This window comes from Artemia sp. Qi Xiang Cuo, chromosome 18 (genome assembly GCF_049724085.1).
Source record: "Artemia sp. Qi Xiang Cuo chromosome 18, ASM4972408v1, whole genome shotgun sequence".
In the NCBI taxonomy this organism is placed as follows: Eukaryota; Metazoa; Arthropoda; class Branchiopoda; order Anostraca; family Artemiidae; genus Artemia; species Artemia sp. Qi Xiang Cuo.
The window spans coordinates 697,263-715,916 of NC_142811.1; the positions used below are offsets into that span (position 1 = coordinate 697,263).

At 32.9% G+C, this 18,654-nt stretch overlaps 1 protein-coding gene across 1 annotated transcript in view; it reads left to right on the forward strand.

Annotated features, from left to right (window-relative positions):
- Positions 1–17,496, forward strand: part of LOC148941102 (S-formylglutathione hydrolase) — a 70,016-nt gene extending 52,520 nt beyond the window's left edge. The window contains exons 4-5 of the mRNA XM_089104648.1: positions 13,741–13,963; positions 17,188–17,496. Of these exons, the coding sequence (XP_088960774.1) occupies positions 13,741–13,963; positions 17,188–17,370 (406 nt within the window). The 3' untranslated portion in view covers positions 17,371–17,496. The remainder of the gene's footprint in view (positions 1–13,740; positions 13,964–17,187) is intronic.
- The last annotated feature ends 1,158 nt before the right edge of the window (positions 17,497–18,654 follow it).

Here is an 18,654-nt window from a genome sequence, read left to right on the forward strand (position 1 = left end):
ATTTTTCAAAGTTCATTTTTGAATTTCTTTCGTTGAAAAGCAAGAGTTGGAATATTTCAGTAGTGTTCGCTTGTGGTTTACCTTGTCACAGTTACATTTCTTGATTTTTCAAAGTTTATTTTGAATTTCTTTCGTTGAAATGCAAGAGTTGGAATATTTCAGTAGCGTTTGGTTATGGTTTAACTCGCCAAAGATTCAATTCCTTGATTTTTTAATGTTTATTTTTAATTTCTTAAGTTGGAATGAAAGATTTGGAATAGTTAACTCGCGTTTGATCGTGGTTTAAATTGTCTAAGTTACATTATATTAATTTTTCAATGTTAATTTAGAATTTATTTCCTTGAAATGCAAGAGTTGGAATATTTCAGTAGTGTCTTGTTGTGGTTTAACTTGTCACAGTTACATTTTCTTGATTTTTAAATGTTAATTTTGAATTTCTTTCGTTGAAATGCAAGAGTTTGAATATTTCAGTAATGTTTACTTTTGGTTTAACTTGCCACAGTTAAATTTTCATGATTTTTTCAAATTTAATTTGAATTTCTTTCGTTGAAATTCAAGAGTTGATATATTTCAGAAGTGTTTTGTTTTCGTTTAAAATTTCATACATAAATTTTCTTGATTTTTAAATGTTGATTTTGAATTTCTTTCGTTGAAATGCAAGAGTTGGATTATTTCAGAAGTGTTTGGTTGTGATTTACCTTGTCACAGTTACATTTTCTTGATTTTTCAAAGTTCATTTTGAATTTCTTTCATTGAAATGCAAGAGTTGGAATATTTCAGTAGTGTTTGGTCGTGGTTTACCTTGTCACAGTTACATTTTCTTGATTTTTCAAAGCTCATTTTGAATTTCTTTCGTTGAAATGCAAGAGTTGGAACTATTTCAGTTGCGTTTGGTTGTGGTTTCCCTTGTCACACTTAAATTTTCATGATTTTTAACTGCCTATTTTGAATTTCTTTCGTTGAAAAGCAATAGTTGGAATATTTCAGTAATGTTTGGTTGTGGTTTACAGTGTCAAAGTTACATTTTCTTTATTATTCAAAGCTCATTTGAATGTCCTTCGTGGAAAATCAGGTTTTTGAATATGTCTGGTGTTTTTTGTGATTTTTTCAAGTTTCACGGTTATATTTTCTTGATATTTCATAGTGCATATTGATTTTCTTATGTTTAAATGAACTTGTTGTTAACATTAAGCCGTTGTTTTTGATGTTTTACATGTTCAAGTATACATTTTCTTGATTTTTCAAAGTTCATGTTGAATTTCTATCGTTGAAAAGCATGAGTTGGATTATTTCTGGAGTTTTTTTTCGTGTTTTTACTTGTCACATGTAAAGGTTATCGAATTTTAAAATTTCTTTTAGAATTTATTTCTATGAATTGCAAGAGTTGGAATATTTCAGTAGTGTTTGGTTTTGGTTTACCTTGTCACAGTTACATTTTCTTGATTTTTAACAGTTCATTTTGAATTTCTTTCGTTGAAATGCAAGAGTTGGAGTATTTCACTAGTGTATGGTTGTGGTTTACCTTATCACATGTACACACATGTATACACATGTACACACATGTGCTTATCATGAGTGCTCATGATAAGTTAACCTAACCTTTTCCGGTGAGTATGGTTAGGTTAGACTAGATTCAGTTAGGTTAGATTAGACTAGGTTAGGTTAGCCTACGTACGCTTCACTTAGGTTAGCTTAGGTTAGGTGAGAGACATGCGAAAAGTTAGGTGTATGATTAGGTTAGGTTAGGTTAGATTAGGCTAGGTTAGGTTAAGTTAGGTTAGGCTAGGTTAGCCTACGTACGTGCGCGTACGTAGGCTAACCTAGCCTAACCTAACTTAACCTAACCTAGCCTAATCTAACCTAACCTAACCTACTCATACACCTAACTTTTCGCATGTCTCTCACCTAACCTAAGCTAACCTAAGTGAAGCGTACGTAGGCTAACCTAACCTAGTCTAATCTAACCTAACTGAATCTAGTCTAACCTAACCATAATCACCGGAAAAGGTTAGGTTAACTTATCATGAGCACTCATGATAAGCACATGTGTGTACATGTGTATACATGTGTGTACATGTGACAAGGTAAACCACAACCATACACTAGTGAAATATTCCAACTCTTGCATTTCAACGAAAGAAATTCAAAATGAACTTTGAAAAATCAAGAACATGTAACTGTGGCAAGGTAAACCACAAACAAACACTACTGAAATATTCCAACTCTTGCATTTAAAAGAAAGAAATTCAAAATTAAGTTTGAAAAATCAATAAAATGGAAATGTGACATGTTAAACGACAACCTAACACTACTTAAATATTCCAACTCTTACATTTAAACTATATAAATTCAACATTATTTTTAAAAATCTAGAAAATGTAACTGTGACAAGGTAAACCATAACCAAACACGACTTAAATATTACAACTCTTGCAATTCAACGAAATAAATTAAAAATGAACTTTGAAAAATCAATAAAATGTAACTTTGACAAGGTAAACCAAAACCAAACACTACTGAAATATTCCATCTCCTGCTTTTAAACGAAAGAAATTCAAATTATCTTTGAAAAATCAATAAAATGTAACTTTGACAAGTTATACCATAAGCAAACACTACTGAAATATTACAACTCGTTCATTTCAAAGAAAGAAATTCAAAATAAGCTTTGAAAAATCAAGAAAATGTAACTGTGACAATGTAAACAACGATCAAACACTATTGAAATAGTTGCATTTCAAGGAAATAAATACAAAATGATCTTTGAAAAATCAAGAAAATTTAAGTGTGACATGTTAAAACACGACCAAACACTTCTGAAATAATACAACTCTTTCATTTCAAAGAAAGAAATTCAAAATGATATTTGAAAAATAAATATAATTTAACTGTGACACGTTAAAATAAAACCAGACACTTCTGAAAAAATACAAATCTTTAATTTCAAAGAAAGAAATTAAAAATGAACTTTTAAAAAATCAAGAAAATTTAACTTTGACATGGTAAAACATAACCAGACACTTCTTAATTAATCAAACTATTGCATTTAAACTAAATAAATTCAAATGAAATTTGAAAAAATCAAGAAAATTTAACTGTGACAATTTAAACCACAAGTAAACACTACTGAAATATTCCAACTCTTGCTTTCAACGAAAGAAATTAAAAATGAAATTTTAAAAATCAAGAAAATGTAACTTTGACAAGTTAAACCACAAACACACACTCCTGAAATATTCCAACTCTAGCATTTAAACTAAATAAATTAAAAATTAACATTTAAAAATCAAGAAGATGTAACTGTGACAACTTAAACAACAACAAACCCCGACTGAAATATTCCAACTCTTGCATTTCAATGAAAGAAATTCAAAATGAACTTTGTAAAATCAATAAAATGTAACTTTGAAAAGTTAAAAAACAACCAAACTCTACTGAAATATTCCAACTCTTGCATTTCAACGAAAGAAATTCAGAATGAACTTTGAAAAATCAAGAATATGTAACTCTGACAAGGTAAACCACTATCAAACACTACTGAAATATTCCAACTCTTGCTTTTCAACGAAAGAAATTGAAAAATGAACTTTGAAAAATCAAGAAAATGTAATTGTGACATGGTAAACCACAACCAAACACTAGTGAAATAGTCCAACTCTTGCATTTCAACGAAAGAAATTCAAAATGAACTTTGAAAAATCAAGAAAATGTAATTGTGACAAGGTAAACCACAACCAAACACTAGTGAAATATTCCAACTCTTGCATTTCAACGAAAGAAATTCAAAATGAAATTTGAAAAATCAAGAAAATGTAACTGTGACAAGGTAAACCAAAAACAAACAATACTGAAATATTAAAACTCTTGCATTTCAACTAAATAAATTCAAAATGAAATTTGAAAAAATCATTAAAATGCATCTCTTACAAGGTAAAAAACAAGCAAACACTACTGAAAAATTTCAACTCTTGCATTTCAACGAAAGAAATTCAAAATGAACTTTGGAAAATCAAGAAAATGTAAGTGTGAAAAGTTAATACATACAACAACACTACTCAAATAGTCAAACTCTTTCATTTAAAAGACATCAATTAAAACTTAAAATTGAATTATAATTAAAAAATTACGTTGACATGGTAAACCACAAGCAAACACTAGTGAAATATTCCAACTCTTGCTTTTCAACGACAGAAATTCGAAATGAAATTTTAACAATAAGGAAAATGTAACTGTGACCAGTTAATCAACAACCAAACACTACTGAAATAGTCCAACTCTTGCATTTCAACGAAAGAAATTCAAAATGAACTTTGAAAAATCAAGAAAATGTAACTGTGACAAGGTAAACCATAACCAAACACTACTGAAATAGTCCAACTCTTGCACTTCAAAGAAATAAATTCGAAATGAACTTTTGAAAAATCAAGAAAATGTAACTGTGACAAGGTAAACCATAACCAAACACTACTGAAATAGTCCAACTCTTGCTTTTCAACGAAAGAAATTCGAAATGAACTTTGAAAAATCAAGAAAATGTAACTGTGACAAGGTAAACCATAACTAAACACTACTGAAATATTCCAACTCTTGCATTTCAACGAAAGATATTCAAATGAACTTTGAAAAATCATGAAAATGTAAATGTGACAAGGTAAACCATAATCAAACACTACTTAAATTGTCCAACTCTTGCTTTTCAAAGAAAGAAATTCAAAATGAGCTTTGAAAAATCATGAAAATGTAACTGTGACAAAGGTAAACCATATGCAAACACTACTGAAATAGTCAAACTCTTGCATTTCAACGAAAGAAATTCAAAATGAACTTTGAAAAATAATGAAAATTTAACTGTGACAAGGCAAACCACGACCAAACACTTCTGAAATATTCCAACTCTTGCATTTCAATGAAAGAAATTCAAATGAACTTTGAAAAATCAAGAAAATGTAGCTGTGACAAGGTAAACCACAGCCAAACACTACTGAGATATTCCAACTCTTGCTTTTCAACGAAAGAAATTCAAAATGAACTTTGAAAAATCAAGAAAAGGTAATTGTGACAAGGTAAACCACAACCGAACGCTACTGAAATATTCCAACTCTTGCATTTCAACGAAAGAAATTCAAATGAACTTTGAAAAATCAAGAAAATGTAACTGTGACAAGTTAAACCACAACCAAACTCTACTGAAATATTCAAACTATTGCATTTCAACGAAAGAAATTCAAAATGAACTTTGAAAAATCATGAAAATTTAACTGTTACAAGGTAAACCACAACCAAACACTACTGAAATAGTCCAACTCTTGCATTTCAACTAAAGAAATTCAAATGAACCTTTAAAAATCAAGAAAATGTAACTGTGACAAGGTAAACCACAACCAAACACTTCTGAAATATTCAAACTATTGCATTTCAACAAAGGAAATTCAAAATGAACTTTGAAAAATCAAGAAAATGTAACTGTGACAAGGTAAACCGCAACCGAACGCTACTGAAATATTCCAACTCTTGCATTTCAACAAAAGAAATTCAAAATGAACTTTGAAAAATCAAGAAAATGTAACTGTGACAAGGTAAACCACGACAAAACACTACTGAAATATTCCAACTATTGCATTTCAACGAAAGAAATTCAAAATGAACTTTGAAAAATCAAGAAAATGTAACTGTGACAAGGTAAACCACAACAAAACACTGCTGAAATATTCCAACTCTTGCACTTCAAGGAAAGAAATTCAAAATGAACTTTGAAAATTCATGAAAATGTAAGTGTTACAAGTTAAACAATAACCAAACACAACTGAAATATTCTAACTCTTGCATTTCAACGAAAGAAATTCTAAATGAACTTTGAAAAATCAAGAAGATGTAACTGTGACAAGGTAAACCATAAGCAAACACTACTGAAATATCCCAACTCTTGCATTTCAATGAAAGAAATTCAAAATGAACTTTGAAAAATCAAGAAAATGTAACTGTGACAAGGTAAACCATAAGTAAACACTTCTGAAATAGTCCAACTCTTGCATTTCAACGAAAGAAATTCAAAATGAACTTTGAAAAGTCATGAAAATCTAACTGTGACAAGGTAAACCACAACCAAACACTACTGAAATAGTCCAACTCTTGCATTTCAACGAAAGAAATTCAAAATAATCTTTGAAAAATCAGTAAAATGTAACTGTGACAAGGTAAACCATAAGCAAACACTACTTAAATAGTCCAACTCTTGAATTTCAACAAAGGAAATTCAAAATGAACTTTTAAAAATCAAGAAAATTTAACTATGACAAGGTAAACCACAACCAAACTCTACTGAAATAGTCCAACTCTTGCATTTCAACAAAAGAAATTAAAATGAACTTTTAAAAATCAAGAAAATGTAACTGTGACAAGGTAAACCACAACAAAACACTACTGATATATTCCAACTATTGCATTTCAACGAAATAAATTCAAAATGAAATTTGAAAAATCTTGAAAATTTAACTGTGACAAGGTAAACCACAACCAAACACTACTGAAATAGTCCAACTCTTACATTTCAATTAAAGAAATTCAAATGAACTTTGAAAAATCAAGAAAATGTAACTGTGACAAGGTAAACCACGACCAAACACTACTGAAATATTCCAACTCTTGCATTTCAACAAATGAAATTCAAAATGAACTTTGAAAAATCAATAAAATTTAACTTTGACAAGGTAAACCACAACCAAACGCTACTGAAATAGTCCAACTATTGCATTTCAACAAAAATAATTCAAATGAACTTTTAAAAATCAAGAAAATGTAACTGTGACAAAGTAAACCACAACCAAACACTACTGAAATATTCCAACTATTGCATTTCAACTAAAGAAATTCAAAATGAACTTTGAAAAATCAAGAAAATTTAACTGTGACAAGGTAAACCACAACCAAACACTACTGAAATAGTCCAACTCTTGCATTTCAATGAAAGAAATTCAATTGAACCTTGAAAAATCAAGAAAATGTAACTGTGACAAGGTAAACCACAACCAAACACTACTGAAATATTCCAACTCTTGCATTTCAACAAAGGAAATTCAAAATGAGCTTTGAAAAATCAAGAAAATGTAACTTTGACATGGTAAACCATAACCGAACGCTACTGAAATATTCCAAATCTTGCATTTCAACAAAAGAAATTCAAAATTAACATTGAAAAATCAAGAAAAATGTAACTGTGACAAGGTAAACCACAACCAAACCCTACTGAAATATTCCAACTCTTGCATTTCAACGAAAGAAATTCAAAATGAACTTTGAAAAATTTAGAGAATGTAACTGTGACATTGTAAAACACCAAAAAACACTTCTGAAATATTCCAACACGTGCTTTTCAACGAAAGAAATTCAGAATGAACTTTGAAAAATCAAGAAAATGTAACTGTGACAAGGTAAACCACAACAGAACGCTACTGAAATATTCTAACTCTTGCATTTCAACGATAGAAATTCAGAATGAACTTTGAAATATCAAGACAATGTAACTGTGACAAGGTAAACCACAACCAAACACTACTGGGATGGGCTTTGGAGTCCGGAGATGGCATTTGGGGGTCTGGGTGGGCCTTTGGGGCGCCGGGAGGGCCTTTGGGTGCCTGGGGGACATTTGGAGACCGGTGGAGGGCCTTTGGGGCACAGGGAGGGCCTTTGGGGGTTTGGGGGGCACTTGAGGACTGATTGGTCCTTTGGGAACCCGGTGGACCTTTGGGTGCCGAGGGAGGGCCTTTGGGGGTCCGGGGGGCCAGTTGGGAGCCTGGGGGACATTTGGGGACCGGTGGAGGGCCTTTGGGACCCTGTTGGTCTTTTGGGAACTCGATGGGCCTTTGGGGGGCCGGGGATGGCATTTGGGGGTGGGGGGGGGGCTTGGGGGTGCCGGGTGGTCCTTTGGGTGCCGGGGGTACATTTGGGGACCGGTGGAGGGCCTTTGGGGCACAGGGAGGTCCTTTGGGGGTCTGGGAGGCACTTGAGGACTGATTGGTCCCTTGGGAGCCCGGTGGAATATATATATATATATATATATATATATATATATATATATGTATATATATATACATCAAATTTATCCATTGTTGTTTACACAGCGTCAAAATACTTTCTGATAATTTAATCACAGTGCATGTCCGTTATATACGAAATCTCAAGGGTGAATTGTTATGTAACGGGGAAAATCATATGTAAGCACGTCTCTGAGTGGCTGAGAAGGGAGATGTATCCGACTCGTTGATTGGCTGAGAAGGAAACACGTGATCTAACTGTTTCCGGGAAAGTCATAACATTTGGCAAATTCCTGTTTTTCCAAATTCTCACTGACAAAAACCATAAAACAGACATGAATTGCTGTTGACATACATAAATGTGACAAAGTCCCCTGTTTTTCAAATTCTCACTGACAAAAACCATTAAACATCCATGAAAACAGACATAAATGTGAGAAAATTCATGTTTTTCAAATTCTCACTGACAAAAACCATAAAACATCCATAATTTGATGTTGACATCCGAGAAAAACATCAAATAAATCGAACAACACACATATCCATCCATGAAAACAACCATAAATGCGACAAAATTCATGTTTTTCAAATTCTCACTGACAAAAACCATTAAACATCCATGAAAAACATCAAATAAATCGACCCAAACACATAACCATCCAAGAAAACATACAAAAATGTGACAAAATTCCTGTTTTTCAAATTCTCACTGACAAAAACCATTAAACATCCATTAAAAAAATCAAATAAATCGACCCACACACATAACCATCCATGAAAACATACATAAATGTGACAAAATTCCTGTTTTTCAAATTCTCACTGAAAAAAACAATAAAACATCCATTAAAAACATCAAATAAATCGACCCACACACATAACAATCCAAGAAAACATACATAAATTTGACAAAATTCTTGTTTTTAAAATTCTCACTGACAAAAACCATACCCCACGTGGGTCTCGGGTCAATATATGGTGTTAAAAAAAGTTGTAGGTGGCAGCAGGGGTGGGCAATGGGAGTAGCACCTCCCCCTCTACTGGCACAGCTTTATGCCTCGTGAATGAATCCAAGAATATTACCATATTCATTTGCTCAAGAATGTCATCCTGATGTTATAGGTAGTAATCCCGTGTGTCCTTTACCTCCTTCCACGTTATTCACTCGGACTATTTTAGTCACAGTCTTTTTCACGTATGATGACAGGTAGCTATTATTTTAACCATTGCTTTAACTCTATAACTTGCTATTATTTATTCTACAGTTTGTTAGGTTACATTTCAATTTATGTTAACTTTCACTAACGTGTGAAGTGCATTGTTTTAAACGTGAGAAGCCTTTAATAAATCTATTTGCTGATAATATTTTTGTCACTTTTAAAAGAAACTCTAATCTTATTTTTCGTTTCGAGCCTCTACTCATACACAGGGCAGGATGTAGGGGGAGGGTGTATAGAGGGGAAAGCGCCCGGGGGGGGGGGGGGCAAAAGAAGCCTAAATTATAATATTTTTGGGCAAAAATTGTAATATTTACAGCATTGATGGTGCGGTGAGGGCAGAAAAGTCTGCATTTGCCACTCCCCCCCCCCCCTGAGAAAAAACCAAACTCCAGCTCTGGTCATACAGATTCAAAATCTTTGTATAATTCTGCTTGAAACAATTAGTAAAGGCTCACTTATTTTCTCTTAGTCGTTTTTGCAACAAATCATGCCTTATCTCGTTCTGAACAGTCAGTTCAGTGTTTACCAGAACAGAGAAGTTTTTATCCCTCGACATTTCTGAATTGATACATCCCATCGACGGTTTTTTTTTTGCAAAAAATTCTATCGAAACGTACATTCATCGACTTTTCAAGTACTATTAATTAGCATTAAAAAGGAACTTTATCTTTCTTAGTTTAAAAGTTAAATTTTTAGCTGTGGGTTAACTTTCAGTCGTCTCTATTGAGAAAGGAAACTTTGGACACCCCCAATTTCTTTAGTAATGAGTGAACTATCAAAGTTTATGGGACATTTGTAATACCGCTCTTCTGCCCCAGTCCAAAAATTTGAAAATGAAATCACAAACAGAAATGGCTAGTTGGCGGTACTTTTGAGTTACGATGAAATACGGGAATGAAATACGGTGAAATACGGTGAAATACTTTTGAGTTACGGTGAGTTACGGGAAAATGCTCCTGTTTTGCATCTCTAAAGTTTTTGTCTACTTTTTCTATGAAAAATGCAGAAACCGTTGCATATATTTGGCTCTGATAGATTCTAATCCAACTTAAGATTGTCACTGGTGGCAGCCTATTTGCTTGAGTGGAGCTTCCCACCCGAAAGTAAATGTAACAGTCAGAGAGACGAAAGCGTGGTTGAACAGAGTCTGAAAATTCTATCTGAATTATACTATAAAGTTCTACTTCGCCTCAAATTCTTTTGACTCTGGTTCAAGGACCAGTAAAAATTTTCTTTCTTGCCATGGCAAGAATTCAATCGGGCCAAAGGTTCATGCTTTCAGTAAAAATTCGAGAGGCTAGATCCCTGCCACTTCTTTGCATTAGACTGAAATATGCTCTCTCTCTCTCTCTCTCTCTCTCTCTCTCTCTCTCTCTCTCTCTCTCTCTCTCTTTCTCTGTCTCTCTCTCTCTCTCTCTCTGCGTTTCCTATTTAGCCCTTCCTTCCTGTCTCCCTTTCAAAGTTTTTCGAAGAATTGTGAAGTAAAAGCTCATTTTTAATGCCCTCCCAGTACATTATTTGGTTAAAGTTCTAGAATAGCCGTTCTCCAGAAGGAAGCTAGAACGAAAAAAGAGGCACTTTCAGATTACTAATTTTATCTTAATTTTCATAGTTTTGTGGCGTTTTTGACAATTCTTCCCCCATACCTCCCCCCTCCCATAATGGTCTTTATATAGTTCTAGGTTATATAAAAACTAACATAAAAAACGGCGAAATCCTTACTTTATAAATCAGTTTGATAATATAATTTAATTTGATTTTATTTGAAAGACAGCTATGCTACAACCGGCAGAATTTGCTACGTTTAAGAAATATTATAAATCCACAGAATTTTTAACCGACCAAACATGAAAAACACTGTTTCTGAAAGTTTTGTAAATAAAATTTGCAAATATCTCTGAAATCTGAAATTTTATTATCAAAAATTATTTTGAAACATGGAGGAAAAAGGCGTTTATGAAAGGTGTTCATTTGATTTATTTAAACTTACTGCATATTATAAAATCAGAATTTTACCTCTTCCAATGTTTTGTTGATTATATATTATGGGATTACTCTCTGTTCTAGCATGTCTCATTCTGCAGAGCCGCTCTTCTACAATTTTAACCATTTCTTGCAACAAGTCAAACAGTTCGTGGTAACGAACTGTAAGTAAGGAGCGACCCGGCTCAATGGTAACCGAAACTCTAGAAAACGGGTTATTGATACCAATAGATATATCAAAAGAATCAGATTTTGATGCTGATATCAAATATATAATTTTCATCAAGTTTAGTACTACCCATCAAAAGTTATGCTCCTGAGAAAATTTGGCTGATTTTCGAAAAAAGGGGGAAACACCCCCTGAAATTTATAGGACCTTAATGAAAATCACACCATCATATTCAGCGTATCAGAGAACCCTACTGTAGAGGTTTCAAGCTCCTATCCACAAAAATGTGAAATTTTACATTTTTTTGCCAGAAGAAAGATCCCGGATGCGTGTTTATTTGTTTGTTTGTTTGTTTGTTTGTTTTTTGCTTTTTTTTTCCCCAGGGGTGATCGTATCAACCCAATTGTCCTAGAATATCGTGGGAGGGCTCATTGGAACTGAAATTAAAAGTTGTTGTGCCCTTTTTAAGTGACCAAAAAAAATGGAGGGCAACTAGGCCCCCTCCCACGCTTATTTTTTTCCCAAAGTCACCCGATCAAAATTTTGAGATAGCCATTTTGTTCAGCATGGTCGAAAATATGATAAATATGTCTTTTAGGATGACTTAATCCCCCGAAGGTCCCTGAGGTTGGGATAAATTTTTTTAAATTAACCCATTTTAAAATTATTTTTTGGGTTTTTGGGAATTTTCCTGATTTTTTCTGGTGTTTTTTTTGGGCTTTGTGGGGGGGAAGGGGGGGTCGGGGGTTATGTTGGAGGATCTGTTCATGAAGGAAGTTTTCATGGGGGAAGGGAAATTGCCATGAAGGGTGCGCCAGACTTGCCAGCATTATTTATTGGTTATTGGGAAGTATACAACCATTTTCAGGAAGGATTTTGTCGGGAGGGGGGGCCTAGAGGAGAGGGTTACTCTGAAGAAGATTTCCGTTGAGGATGTTTCTTTGGGGTAAGGGACATGTCTATGAAGGGGGCGCCGGATTTCCAAGCATTATTTAAAAAACGATCAGAAATTAAATAAAAAAAACAAGTTTTTTCAACTGAAATGTAAGAAGGAATATTAGAACTTAAAACGAACATAAATTATAACGTATGGGAGGGGGTTCTCCCCCAAGTCAGTACCTCGCTCTTTATGCTACAGTTTTTTTTTTAGTGCTTTCAAAAGAGCTATCTATTCTAATTAAACGGCCTTTGTGACTCAGGGGTTTCTGAATCAAAATTTTTTTTAACTTTTAACGTAAAGAGCGTGGTAATGACTAAGGGGAGAACCCCTTCATATCAGTAATAACATATACGTAATAAAAAAAAACAATAAAAAAACAAGCGATACGGCTCAATAGTAATCAAAACTTTTAAAAACGCAATTTTGATGTCAATAAATGTATCAAAAGAATGTGTTTATAATGCTGATCCTAAATATATAAATTTTATTAAGTTTAGTATTACTCATCAAAGGCTACGAGCCTGAGAAAATTTACTCGATTTTTTAAAGAGGGGGAAACATCCCCTACAAGTGAAATAATTTTAATGACAATCACACCGTCAGATTCAGCGTATCAGAAAACCCTATTACATAGGTTTCAAGCTCATATGTGCAAAAATCTGCAACTTTGTATTTTTTGCCACAAGAAAAATATACTAATATAGAAGTTAGTTACGTAAGTTAATTTGTAAAGACATCCATTTAGCAAAAGAAAAGTAAAATTTTTATACAAATAAAAGCTGCATTAACTAAAAAACGATCAGAAATTAAATAAAAAAAAACAAGTTTTTTAAACTGAAAGTAAGGAGCGACATTAAAACTTAAAACGAACAGAAATTATTCCGTATATGAAAGGGGCTGTCCCCTCCTCAACGCCTCGCTCTTTACGCTAAAGTTTGACTCTGTCTCACAACTTTATTTTTTAAAACAATAAAAAACTTTAGCGTAAAGAGTGAGGCGTTGAGGAGGGGACAGCCCCTTTCATATACGGAATGATTTCTGTTCGTTTTAAGTTTTAATGTCGCTCCTTACTTTCAGTTTAAAAAACTTGTTTTTTTTATTTAATCTGTAATCAGAAATCAAGACTTTCATAAATTTGAATGTTTCATTAACGTTTACTCCTTTTCTTTTCTTTATCTAAGTTTGACTAATGTTTGATAAATTTTGACTGATGTTGCATTAACTTTTTTCTTTTCTTTACGTAAGTTTGACTAATTTTATGTAAATTATTGTATGATATTGGAAATGTGAATAATTAGTCACTTCTTCATTTTTTCATTTCATTTCAGTATGGGATTTTCATTTCATTTCAGTATGGGAGGTCATGGTGCTTTTTTATTTCACTTTTTTTCGTTTCAGTATGGGAGGTCATGGTGCTCTGATTTGTGCTTTAAAGAATCCAGGTCTTTACAAAACGGTATCTGCATTTGCCCCCATTGCAAACCCAATAAATTGCCCTTGGGGGCAGAAAGCCTTTAGTGGCTACTTTGGTGAAAATGATAAGGAACAGTGGAAGAACTGGGATGCAACAGAACTTGTTAAAAGTTATAATGGACCTCCAATTGAGATTCTAGTTGATCAGGTAAGAATCTTGATCAATAAAGCTGAAGCTGACATATCGAACCTACACCAGTTATAAGCAATTCAAATCAAACTTAGAGAACATAAATTTTCCTTATAATAATATTCGGCCGTGATTAACACGGTTCGGCCTGGTTTGGCCTGATTAACATTCGGAGTGGTTAAACAAATTCTGACGAAACATTGAATCTCAGATGCCAGGTTAGGTTGCAAACGCCTGGGCCTGCTCCAAGTTCCAATTATAATAATAATGGATACTTGTCTGTTATAGCGCCGACCACTCAAGTTGTTCATCTATTGACGCATTGTAGAACTGGTTTCTTTCGTTAGTTTCTTTCATCTTAGCGTGAGACAAGACAAAGAGAAGCAACAGAATATATGGAAAATATATAATTTGGGCTATAGATTTGCACAATGGGGGGAGGGGGGTAAATTATTTGGACAGTATGAAGTTAGAAAACAGTTCTTATTTCATAATTTGTAGAATTTGTATTGTTGTTTTTGGCATTGTTTAGCCAGTTTTTTAGTTGTTGTGCTATTTATGTCTTTTTTTTATTATATGACCCCGAAATGCGAATTCGGCCCTTCGGGGCTTGTGATAGCCATTTTTTGAAATAAATATCTTATCTTATCTTACCTAACACATTTAACATGCAGACCCGCTATACTTCCCCCCCCCCACCCTAACGTGCAAATATATAGCCCAAATTTGTTTTTAAAGTATTAAATTTTTATCACACTTACGTATACTTCATTTGGATTAACCTAACTTCACTTCTTTAGTTGTCGGCGCTATATCAGACAAGTACCTAATAATGTCTAAACTTTCAAAAAACAAAACAGCACTATTCTAAAATGAATAATTCTCAAAAGTTCTGAAAAATCCAAAAACACATCCCTGTTGTGTTTTAAAAATTCTATAGGAATAAGCTGTTGTATCAGGATGAAACTATATAGAAAGCGTTAATATATCCTTTAGATTCTAAACTGTAAATAAAGATCTTAAGCTAAGTTCTGGAAATAAATTTTTTCATGCAAGAACGACGTGTTGACGTCGCCGTGTGAATTCCGGTGGGGATACCGGATTAAAAAGGGGATTAAAACCGGATTAAAAAGGTTTCATCTTAGTGATTATCATAGTCAGCGCAGACTGATGCGATTAAGTTGTTATTAAAGATTGTTGTGTATCCCGTGTTGGTGTTTTTTTCTTTTCTTTTTTCTTAGTCGAATCCTCGGTTTTATTCCTGCTCAATATTTGAAAGAGGTCCGACTATATCTGATAACGCCACTGCTTGAAAAGTCACAGTGATAATAAATTTCAGCCTTCGCTCAGCAGAGCTTATTGCAAATAATTACAATAACTTATTGAATAAGCGTGAGTTTTGTTCTCTCTTCAATGTCATTTGGACATCAAAACGAATTTCTTACAAAATAATAAATAAATCTCGCCCACCCATAAAAGTTTTGAAACCAATCAAAAAGATTCTCAGCTTATGCTGATAGATAATTTACCAGGAATTTGTTACCTATAAAAGAACAAATTGCTCAACATATTGAGCTTATTTATACTGTTTAAAAAAAAATTGAAATAAAAGGTTTCTAGAACGAATATTTCTCCTAAAAATGCTGATGGAACCTTCAAAAAAAAAAACAAGTCTACGCATTATGTTCTTCTTGTCAACCAACTCAAATAGCTTGATTTGTTTTCTTCTGTAGCATCAAAAACAAATGTCAAAAATTTACAACCAAATCACCAGCATCACCAACTCAAATTGGTTATGTCCCAAATTTGGTTAATTGGCTAATTTCCATAAATTATTTGAACAAAAATCGGGCTCAAAATTGGTTATGTCCCAGCGCTGCTCTTCGCCATATCCTAGTATAGCAATGGATGCAAATTACTAATGACTATCTTTAAGGCCTGAAAAAGTTTGCCGTCACCAGCCTTGTGAGTTTTTTCCACAAAAAATAAGAATTTTTTGTATATTTAAACATATAGTCGAATTATTTCAAAACCATGTTTGCTTTCTTAAATTACTCTTCATAATTTTATTTAATAGGGCTAGAATGGCCCGTTTCTCGAATAATTGATGGTATGAATTGTTTTTAATCGATATTCCGTGTCGAAACCCATGAAAAGAAGTAGACATTGCTATCTGCATCAGCTGAGCAACGTATTTGGCAGAAGATTTGATACACATTTTCGTTTAAAAAAATGTTTCACATGGCCTGGTACATGAAGCTGTGATTTAGTTTTTAAATGTGTTTGAAGTATAGATTGCGCCTTTTTAACTAATCCACCGAAAAATTGTTTTAATCATAAATTTGACGTAATCACGAACATTGGGATTTTTTACTTGTTAAATAAAAATGCGCTCTTTAAATTTAATATAAATCACACTTGTAGCTTCGTAGGTCTAGGTATCCTCAATACCTCACAATTATACCCTGACCTTGAACCCAATTCAATTTTGTAAAAAAAAAAATACCCCACCTGTGCCGTTTAAATACCATATGGCTATGATTACATTTAAGTTGCACATTGAATGGAGGGGGGGATGGCCAACCCTCCTTTTTCGTTTCAGACCCCCTATCATTGATAAAAGGGGAACATTTTATTCAAGATGTAAACAAAAAATTACATTTTTGATTTTCCACTCGAAAGAGTCCTATCTCGATGTTCTAGGATTTTCTAGGGTTTCATGAGAAAACAAAGGGAACATTATAGTGTTAAGCTTCGTGTTTTCCTTTGCGATAAACTAAGATTTTTCTATGAAATAATTAATATTTACTATATACTAATATACTGTAAAGCAAATATGAAATAACTAATTACTATATTTACTATAAACTAAATAAGAAATAACTAATACGATAAACTAATATTTTTTTTTATGAAACAAATGGTTTTTTGAATTTTTGAATCATATTGCGTATAAACCCCAATATTGACCCCATCCCCTCCACCCTTTCCAAATAAGTAGCATTGACATGTAAACGTTTTTTCTACTAGTGTGAGTAAGCTGTTTGAATTCAGAGTCCTACTTTATTCAAGTGGTGGATGTCTCCCTGCCCCCATAAATGATGAAATTCCTACGGTTCTCCCCGCAGTTCCTTCTGTATATATTTTTTTTATATTCCTGTTATTAAATTTAATGCTATGTTAAATTTTAATTCCAATGAACTTTTAACTATTAAGTTAATGTTGATAAATGTATGTTCTAGGGCAAGAGTGACCAATTTTTGGAACAAGGCCAATTACTTCCTGACAACTTTGTCCGAGCTTGTGTGGCCGCCAAAGTGCCAATTGTCTATCGGCTCCAAGATGGCTATGATCATTCGTATTATTTCATTGCCACTTTCATTGCCGACCATTTTGCCCACCATGCCAAGCAACTCAAAGCTTAAAATATGTGATTATTTGATTCATTTTTTTCTGTTGCTGTATCTACATCTTGTTCATATATATTACGGTTTGTAATATTATAGAATGTCAACTATTAAAATGCCCAGAACATTAAAGTAAGAACAATTTTCGGCTAGTTTTAGCTCTATTTATACCCAAAAACTCCGATTTAAAAAATTTTTTCTTTTAGTCGTTTAAAAAATATGTTGCAACGCTGAAGTATGAAAATAAATAAGTAAAACCAACTAGTTAAAACTAAGTAAAATAATTGAGAAATAAATAAAAAATTAAATAATATTAAAAAAATTAAATAAAAGTAAAATAACTAAGTAATAAATAAGAAAAATAATTCAAACATTGGCATGGTTCAAGATTCAATCGTTTATTTAATAAACAGAAATAAAGATAAACAATTATTAATACACTGCCCTGCGCAAAAGGGCATGTTGATCCGATCCGAGTAAACAACAGAAAACTAAGCCGACACATACTTTCCCAAATATCTTAGAAAAATCATTTAACTTTTCTAGTTTTGTGTCAAAATCAAGATTTTCGAATTTCATGATTTTTTTTTTAAAATAATTTTTAGTTTTATTTTTATGTTTTTTTTTTTTTTTTTTTTTTACAGAGCAGAATTTTTATTTTAAGGTTCCGGAAAGGACAGTCCCTAAAATTCCCATGCAGGTATTCAAGTATACCTGCTTGGAAAACACTAAAAATCAGCTTAAAAGAAGCCTCATTGAATAATTTGATTGCCCAGGATTGCACAAAGCCTCCATTCATACTGGAGGTCCCTGGGATTTCTTACTGTCCGTCTCTAAGCCAGCTTAAGCACTTCGCTGTAGACTTGAGAAGATATGAGTTTCCCGTCCTGGAGTGTTATCCGCGAGCTTTTCCTGAGGCCAAAATAATTTCAATGATTTGAAAACATGAAAATTAGAAACATGGAATGTTACGGCATTAAAAAAATAAATTGACTTTGAATTTGAATTGACTATTTGACTGATGAATTCAGATAATTTGAACTGGACTTATTAGGAGTTTCAGAAACTCATATCCCAGGGGTTTTAAGCATGAAATTAGGTGATATAGAATTTGTTTACTTAGGCAGGAAGGATGGGGTACATAGACAGGGAGTAGGGTTCATGATGAATAAGGAAGCTGCTAAGTCTTGTTTAAGCTGGGAAGGTATTAATAATAGAATACTAATTGCTCATTTTATGACTAAAAAGTTCAGGGTATCAGTTATAGTAGTACATGTCCCTGTTGAACCGACTGATGGAGAT